The sequence below is a fragment of the Juglans microcarpa x Juglans regia genome, chromosome 8D (genome assembly GCF_004785595.1).
Source record: "Juglans microcarpa x Juglans regia isolate MS1-56 chromosome 8D, Jm3101_v1.0, whole genome shotgun sequence".
In the NCBI taxonomy this organism is placed as follows: Eukaryota; Viridiplantae; Streptophyta; class Magnoliopsida; order Fagales; family Juglandaceae; genus Juglans; species Juglans microcarpa x Juglans regia.
The window spans coordinates 30,955,321-30,964,358 of record NC_054608.1 but is presented as its reverse complement, the minus strand read 5'-3'; the positions used below and the strand labels follow the sequence as shown (position 1 = coordinate 30,964,358).

Here is a 9,038-nt window from a genome sequence, read left to right as displayed (position 1 = left end):
AGCCTGAATACAAATTGGTACTAAATCAAAAGAAGTGGTATAACCACTAATGCATAGATCATCCTTGCTTAAGGCATGAGCAACAAAATTATTTGCTCTAACAGCATGCCTTGCTGACCAATGAGTGAAAGAGTTGAGAGTTTTCCTGGTATTTGCTATTAACTTGCCTGTGATTGAGTCGGTTAGTGAGTTGAGGCCTGTTACAACCTGCAAGGAATCACCTTCCATGATGATGTCTTTGTAGCCCGAGGACTTACAGAATAATGAGGCTTGTAGAGCAGCATAGGCCTCTACTGTTAATGGATCAAGGTAAAGGTCATGCTTCATTCTGAGGGTGGCCAGAACTCGACCCTGCCAGTCTCTGATGACTACTCCACTCTTACCTTGCAAGATATTTTGTCTATAGCTGCACCCCAATTCAGTTTTGGGCTACCTTTGGGTGGAGCTTCCCATTTAGTTAGCTATTGGCAGGTGGTTGTTTGTGTCCTTTTCTGTTGTGAAATCTGATGTAGCTCCTCCACTAGTTGGCTTGATTGCTGGCTAATATTTGTTGGATGAGAGAATAGTCCCTTGAAAATCAAGTCATTTCTCCTTTTCCAAATGAGCCACGATGTAATGGCAAAGGACATCAAGTCCTCTTGTTCCAGATCTTTAACAAAGCCATCCACCAACTCTGCAAAATTATGAAAGAAAGGGCTTGCTTTCTGTAATTTCCTGGTACTCTGAGCCCAAGTATCTCTTGCCGAAGGGCATTCCCATTGGATGTGTTCAATAGATTCAGGTTGTTGCTTGCAAATTGGGCAGGTAGGATCTTTAGTGACTTTCCTTCTCATTAAATTGACTCGGGTAGGTGAAGAGTTTTGGAAGGCTCTCCAAAGGAAATATTTGGCTGCATTAGGGATGTTCAGATTCTAGAGTTTTGTCCATGGAGCCTGTGATGTTTTGAGAGTTGAAGATTGGCCTTGCTTTTGATTATCTAACTCTGTCAACAGATGATAGGCACTTCTGACACTGAACTGGCTTGAGGTGGTGCATCTCCATTGTAATCTGTCGAGGGTGGGATAAGAACTTAGTGGTATTGCTTTGATCAGGTCAGCTTCCTCTTTCGTGAACATGGTTGAGATTAGGTTCTCTTTCAATTGGTTTGTTGGTTTGTCAATTAGAAGGGAGACTTTGGTGTCAACATGAATGAATTTGAGAGAGCTTCGGGCCTGAATGTGTTCTGCCTGGGAAGCCATCTGTCCTTCCAAATGCCAGCTGTTTCCCCATCCTCTATTCTCCATGTCAGACCTTCTTTGACCAAAGGTCTGGCCGCCAGAAAACTTTGCCAGGGAAAAGAAGAATTTTGGCCTAGTGTGGCTGTGAGGAAGTCTTTTTTAATGAAAATACTTCTCTTTTAGCACCTGAGCTGACAGAGATTCAGGATTAGAGATTATCCTCCAACCTTGTTTTGCTAGGAGAGCTTGGTTGAAATTTGCAAAGTCCCTTAGACTAAGACCTCATGATTTGCATTTAGCTCTCTTTAATTGGTTCCATTGGACCCAGTGTATTTTATGCTCCTATGTTTGCTGCTCCCACCAGAAATTCCCCACCATTTTGTTCAGTTCGTATACCAGTTGCCTTGGCAGCTTGAAGATCCCTATGGTATAAGCTGGAATGGCCTGAATGATAGCTTTAATGAGTACTTCTTTACCTGCTTGGGAGAAGATTTTTTCTTCCAGTTTGTTATCCTAGCCTGCACCTTGTCCAAAATATTTTTGAAAGAATGGGCTCGAGATCTCACTATTAGGGCTGGTAGGCCTAGGTATTTTTCATATGAATTGGTACCCCTTATCCCTGCAATACTAGTGATAATCCCTTTGGTTTCCTCTATGGTGTTCTTGCTGAAATATACTGATGTTTTTTCCTTGTTTAGTCTCTGGCCCGAGGCTAGCTCATAGGATTCCAACAAGTAGTAAAGTCTGCTCCACTCAATGGAATTGGCTTTGCAAAATAGGCTGCTATCATTTGCAAAAAAACAAATGATTAACAGATAGTTTCTTCCTTTTTATAGGTAAACCAGTGAGGATACCAGATTTTTTAGCCTTGTTTAGCATGCAACTTAGCACCTTTGTGCACACGATGAAAAGGTAAAGAGATAGTGAATCCCCTTGTCTGAGCCCTTTAGTTGGGTGAAAACAATCTTGAGGTACACCATTAAGTAGAATGGAGTAAGAAACAGTCCCAACACATTTCATTATTAGGTCCACCCATTGGTTTTCAAAACCAAATTTCTGCAAGACAGATTTTAGCCAACTCCTCTCTCTGATCTCTCTCTCTCTCTCTTTGAGGGGAAACTTTCACCTTTTATCTTACTCCTTGATCAAGTTTTTAGCCACGAGATTTATCATTTTAGTATCCGTGAAGCACACACACTTCACCATGATTTCCTAGCAATATTGTTCTCATTGGCTCAAGACTCAGCTTAATCACTAAACAATCAATCGATGGCTATTACTCTATGATGGTCAAGCTAGCTAGCTAGCTTACCTTGTTCACATCTATATATGATGATGAAGCGATCCCTTGCTTAGAGAAATAGGTCGATGCTCAAGTTTACCTTACCTATGTTATTGATCTCTAGCCTATTGCCTAAGCATTGCGCCTAGCTGCATGTGGCCTATCTCTGCCAGCAGCATCAACGTCAGTACTACTACTTCCCTCAATTCCTTCACTTCTTGCTCCTCCAAGATAACTAATAATTTCTAGCGAGTTAAGGTACTTAATTTATCTAAATTCAAAACTTCTAAATTAAAATATATATTGGGTTTCAGATAAATGTTAAATGTTACTATTTGTTTTCCAAACTACTCATTTTTCTAATTTTATTTTTCTTTTGATCATTTTTTAATTATCGTATGACTTTTACAGCCATTTGTTGGGATAAATGTTACTTTTGTCCAAACACACACACACACACATACATATAAGCTTACCTAAAAAACTTGAGATCATAACAACTAAGATTGAACAAAATGATATAATAAATGATTTTTTAATGGGTGCCCTTAACGATTGAAAGTATATATACAACCACATTATTGCTTTGAAACTAAATACTTCAATTATATATGGTTCTTATTTTGCATCATTATTTGGTAAAGACAAAGATCACAAGTACCTTTTATATATAAATATATATATATGTATGTATGCATGCATGTATGTATGTGTATATACACACACCCAACCACGTATGTTGCTCTTTCTTCAATCACAGTATAAATATTGTGGCTAGTGGGGCATTTATGATCATATGAATTGAGATCGTCAAGACCAGTTGTCAACAGTACTTTATATTTCTTAATTAATGTGTATTTAGGAGTACTTTTGTTAAAGCTAAGGAAAGGCCACATACGTTGGTCTAATTCTCTGCTTGCAGAGAATTAAGGTCAGTTCGTCTCTCTTATTCATATATATTTGGTCTAGTGACTCATGTTGTCCTATTCCCTCAAGATGTGAGGGTTGTCATCCTGTCATGATCATGCACTTCTACTAGTACTGTTTGTTTTCTTGTAGTAAAGTTTAATTAGATCAACTTTTAGGGGAGGTTTGGATACCAAAATTGTGACGCCCCGACTCCCACGTAGAAAAACAAGGAATCGTGACGTCAGGATGATGACAACACGGGTCACGCATCCCAACAAAATGTGCTCAAGTGTGTGCAACATGCAAGAGTGCACAATAAAAATCGCAGCGGATAATATAAATAAGTCATCTAAGTACCAGAAATTTAAATACAAATATTCAAAACAATTTACCTTTAAAGAGTTATACAGTCATCCCAAATATATTACAAAGGCAACACATAAATTGATAAAAACGAAACTCGATAAACAGGAGCAATCCCAGATCACTCCACCAACGGAGCCAAGCTAAGGCTCGTCATCCTCATCTGCATCAAAATTTGCGATACCATAAAATGGTACCACAGGTAAGTATAAACCAAACAACTTTCGGGATAAAAACATATTAATGCAACCAACATACATTCATACGACAAAATCCATTTAGTCATAAAATACCATTTTTCTCCAAAAATGATTATTTCCAACACACGCCAAAATTCCATTTTGGCCCAAAAACATAGTCTGTCATTTTTCTAGAAAATGATTCACACAAAACAAACCAATTATCGGACACTGTAGGCGGGAATCGTAGACGGGACTCTACCACCGTCCCTACTTACCACCATCCCTACCACGTGCATCGTAGGCGGGAATCACAGGCGGGACACAACCACCATCCCTGCTTACCACCATCCCTACCGCATGCACCGTAGGCGGGAATCACAGGCGGGACTCTACCGCCATCCCTGCTTACCACCATCCCTACAGTTCCTTTCCACATAATGAATATTTATCACACACAATGGATACTTATCAGAGCACTGTAGGCGGGAATCACAGGCGAGACACAACCACCATCCCTACCGCGTGCACCGTAGGCGGGAATCACAGGCGGGACTCTATCACCGTCTCTGCTTACCACCATCCCTACAGAAGCTAAGAAGTAAAAGGGCATGAAATGATTCAACAGATTTTCCCTCATGTTATCTCCTTATTCTCCTTCTCTCTACATTCCCTTCTATAATTCTCTCTCTCTCGCTACTTCTTGGATCTTCTCTCTCTTATTCTTGGTAACTCATACTCAGTGAAAGGGGCTCATTACAATTGGTATTGGCAGTCATGGCTGAAGGAATGCGATCTTATGCACAAGTGGTGGATTCCTTGAATAATCTTAAACAGCAACAAGATCGACATCAGAAGCAGCTTGAGGATACAATTGATGTTTTGGTACAGCAACAGGAAACTGCAAGAATCGATAGGGAGAATCAGGATAAAAGGTTTGCAGAAGTGATACAGCAGATCTTAAGAATATCAGTTAATGGATCAATCGCACATGAAGAAATGCATGAAGACAGTGAAGAAGTACCTTGCCGTGAACAAGTTGATAGAGGAATTTTTAAAAAATCAAAGTAGAATTTCCAAGGTTTTCTGGTGGAAATCCTGCGGCGTGGGTGTATAAGGCTAACCAATACTTTTTGTACCATCAAGTACCACTAGGACAAAGAATTTTTTTTGCTTCCTTTTACATGGAGGAGGAAGCCATGGTTTGGTTTCAAAATTCCACTGAAGCAGGTTTATTTCGTTCTTGGTATGAATTTACTCAAGCATTGCAAGTAAGGTTTGGATTATCTGTTTATGATGATCCAATGGAGACTCTTACAAGATTGAAGCAAGTGAGTACAGTGGCAGCCTATAAGACAGAGTTTGATTTGATTTCTAATAGGCTCAAAGGAATTTCTGAGAAAAATAAGCTTAGTTGCTTTATAAGTGACTTGAAAGATGAGGTAAAATTTACTGTGAAGATGTTTAATCCCAAGAACTTGAATGATGCATTTGGATTGGCCAAGATTCAAGAACAGAATATTTGGAGCACAAGAAAGGTGTGGAAGACTACCTCATATGATTCGGGACTGGTGGGTAGAAATCAATGCAGGCTCCTTCTATTTTGGGAACACCTCCTCGAGGGTAGGCTGTTTCTAAAATGTCTTTCCAAAGGATCTCAGAAACTCAGATGCAAGATAGAAGGAAGAAGAGACTTTGTTATTTTTGTGATGAGAAATATTTTCAAGGCCATAAATGTGCAAAACCAAGAGTGTATGTTTTAAAGGGTATGGATTTATCGAGTCATGCGAATCAGAGGAAGAAACTGAGCAATCAAAAGAAGATGATAGTCAGCAGATGAAAGGAGTTGCTGGTGTTGCTTCAATTTCAGTTCAAGCCTTGGTGGGATCACCAAGCCCAAAAACTATGAGAGTTTTTGGCCAAATTAGGAAGAGAAGGTTGATTATCTTGATAGACATTGGCAGTACCCATAATTTTGTAGATACTGCAGTGGTAAATAAATGTGGATTGGAAATACAACAATCTGATCCTCTGTAGGTTAGAATTGCAAATGGTGATATGGTGGCTAGTGATGGGAAATGTAGTAATGTGGCCCTACATATACAAGGTACAACCTTTGTATCTGATTTACTTACCTTGAATTTAGGTGGTTGTGATATAGTGTTAGAAGTACAATGGTTGCTGTCCTTAGGCCCTATCCTTTGGGATTTTGGCAAGTTGAGTATGCAGTTTACTTACAAAGGAGTTTTGACATGTTTAAAGGCATTAGTTTCTACTTCTAGCAACCTTGTTGATGATGTTAAGGTTGCCAAACTATCTCCAATGGAGAGCAAGGGATTATTTTTTCAAATAACTACAGTTCAGTCTCAAGAGGTGTTGCATGATGTACCTCAGGATATCTTGAATCTGTTAGACAGATTTCAGATAGTTTTTGATAAACCAAGAGGCTTACCTCCACAGAGGTCTTATGATCATCAAATACTTCTTAAAAAAGATTCCACACCAGTGAGTGTGAGGCCATATAGATATCCATATTACCAAAAGACTGAAATTGAAAAAATAGTCAAAGAATTGCTACAGTCTGGTGTCATTAGGCCAAGTCAGTCACCATTTTCTTCACCTGTCCTTTTAGTGAGGAAGAGGGATGGTTCTTGGCGAATGTGCATAGACTATAGGGTACTTAGTGAAGCCACAATCAAAGATAAATACCCTATACCAGTAGTGGATGAATTGCTTGATGAACTTTTTGGGCAGCTATTTTTTCCAAGCTTGATTTAAGGTCAGGCTACCGTCAGATTCGCATGAAAGAAGATGACATTTCCAAGACAGCATTTCGAACACATGAGGGTCATTATGAGTTTTTTATAATGCCCTTTGGACTCACTAATACACCATCCACATTCCAATGTCTTATGAATGATATCTTTAGACCATTTTTAAGAAAGTTTGTCATTGTTTTCTTTGATGATATACTTGTATATAGTAGAGATTTGCAGTCCCATTTGAAGCATTTAGCCACTGTTTTGAACACCTTACAAGACCATCAATTGTATGCAAAGAGATCTAAGTGTCACTTTGCTTGCCTTGAAATTGAGTATTTGGGGCACCTCATTTCTAAGGAAGGGGTCAAGGCAGATCAGAAAAAGATAGAGTCAATGATTAAATGGCCAGTGCCTAAATCTGTTAAAGCATTGAGAGGATTTTTAGGGTTGACTAGCTACTACAGAAAGTTTATTCGAGATTATGGCATCATAGCTACTCCATTAAAGCCTTGTTGAAGAATGAAGCTTTTAAATGGTCTAAGGAAGCAACTAAAGCATTTGAAGAATTGAAGCAAGCTATAACACAGCCTCCTGTTTTGTCATTGCCAGATTTTTCTAAAGTATTTTTAATTGAATGTGATGCATGTGTGAGTGGTGTAGGGGCTGTATTGATGCAAGAGCAAAGGCCTTTGGATTTCTTAAGCCAAGCTTTAAAGGGGAAAAATCTGTAGTTATCAACCTATGAAAAGGAATTTTTGGCTTTGGTCTTAGCAGTTGAAAAGTGGAAGCCTTATTTGTTGGGTGGTTCATTCATTATTAGAACTGACCATGATAGCTTGAAGTACTTATTGGTATAGAAGGTTGGGACCCCTGCTCAACAAAAGTGGCTCTCTAAATTACTTGGCTATGACTTTTCTGTGGAATACAAAAAAGGGGTGGAAAACAAAGTAGCAGATGCCTTGTCCAAGAAAGATTAGTGTGAGAATGTTCATTCTGTGCTAGCCATATCTGTTCCAAACCCTACTTGGTTAGAAGAGATTAAAAGGGCATATGCTGAAGATCAAGTGGTGCAGCAGAAGTTTGTGATTTTGTAGCAGGATCCTACAACAAGCTCATCATTTTCTATTAAAGGAGGGATTTTGTTCAAGAAGGGAAGGTTGTATATTCTTGACTGTGCTGACTTAAAAGTCAGGATATTGCATTTTATTCGTGCAAGCCCTGCTACAGGTCACTCAGGCTTTCATAAGTCACTGCAGAGAGCAAGATCTGATTTTTATTGGCTTGGTATGAAAACTGAAATAAAGAAATTCATTAAAGAGTGTGAAGTTTGCCAAAGAAATAAAGTTGAAAATATTATTCCAGCTGGGTTGCTTCAACCCTTGGAAGTTCCTCATGCAGTTTGGACTGATATATCTATAGATTTTGTGGAGGGATTACCTATGTCTAAAGGCTACTCAGTTGTTACGGTGATTATTGATAGGCTTTCGAAATATGCTCATTTCTTGCCTTTGAAACATCCTTTCACAGCAGTTAAAGTGGCCTCAATTTTCTTGGATCATGTTTTTAAATTACATGGCATGCCAAAATCTATTATATCATATCGTGGCTCTACCTTCCTCAGTTCTTTTTGGAAGGAGTTCTTCAAGTTACAAGGGGTGAATATGGCTTATTCTTCAACATACCATCCTCAAAGTGATGGTCAAACTGAGGCTGTAAACAAGTGTTTGGAGCAATTTTTAAGGTGCTTTTCAGGTGATAAACCAAGACAGTGGTCTGAGTGGTTGGCTTTGGCTGAGTGGTGGTACAATACCAGTTTCCATACCTCTACTAAGCTCACCCCCTATGAGGCAGTTTATGGTGTCCCACCCACTCCACTTCGAGACTATGTTCCAGGTCTCACATCTAATCAAGCTGTGGAATAATTGTTGAAGTCTCGTGAACAGATATTGGACATTTTGAAGACTAATATGTTGTTGGCACAAGAGAGAATGAAATTTCAGTATGATAAACAACATACTGAGAGGACTTTTGCAGTGGGGATTAGGTCTATTTAAGGCTTCAGCCTTATAGACAGAAGTCCTTGGCAGTGAGGAGAAACATGAAGCTGTCACCTAAGTTTTTTGGTCCCTTTCAAATATTGGAAAGGATTGGATAGGTGGCTTATCGCATTGAGTTACCTCCACAATCATAGTTACATCCTGTTTTCCACGTCTCTTGTTTAAAGAAGAAGGTTGGACAACATATTTCCCCTTTGACAACATTACCACCAGTGAATGTTCAAGGAGAAATTGCACTTGAGCCTTTGAATATTCTACAATGCCGAAGC

At 39.1% G+C, this 9,038-nt stretch overlaps 1 protein-coding gene across 1 annotated transcript; it reads left to right on the top strand.

Moving 5' to 3' along the window:
* The first annotated feature begins 5,134 nt into the window (after positions 1 to 5,134).
* Positions 5,135 to 6,728, top strand: LOC121242414. The gene is made up of 3 exons (XM_041140279.1): positions 5,135 to 5,573; positions 5,716 to 5,942; positions 5,988 to 6,728. The coding sequence occupies exons 1-3, from the start codon at positions 5,135 to 5,137 to the stop codon at positions 6,726 to 6,728; spliced, it is 1,407 nt and encodes a 468-aa protein (XP_040996213.1).
* Positions 6,729 to 9,038: the final 2,310 nt, after the last annotated feature.

Coding starts and splice junctions, on each gene's coding strand:
- LOC121242414 (XM_041140279.1), top strand. CDS start 5,135: ATGGAGGAGGAAGCCATGGTTTGGTTTCAAAATTCCACTGAAGCAGGT. Junction 5,574..5,715: donor TTGGGAACACCTCCTCGAGG/GTAGGCTGTTTC, acceptor TATGTTTTAAAG/GGTATGGATTTATCGAGTCA. Junction 5,943..5,987: donor ATTTTGTAGATACTGCAGTG/GTAAATAAATGT, acceptor GATCCTCTGTAG/GTTAGAATTGCAAATGGTGA.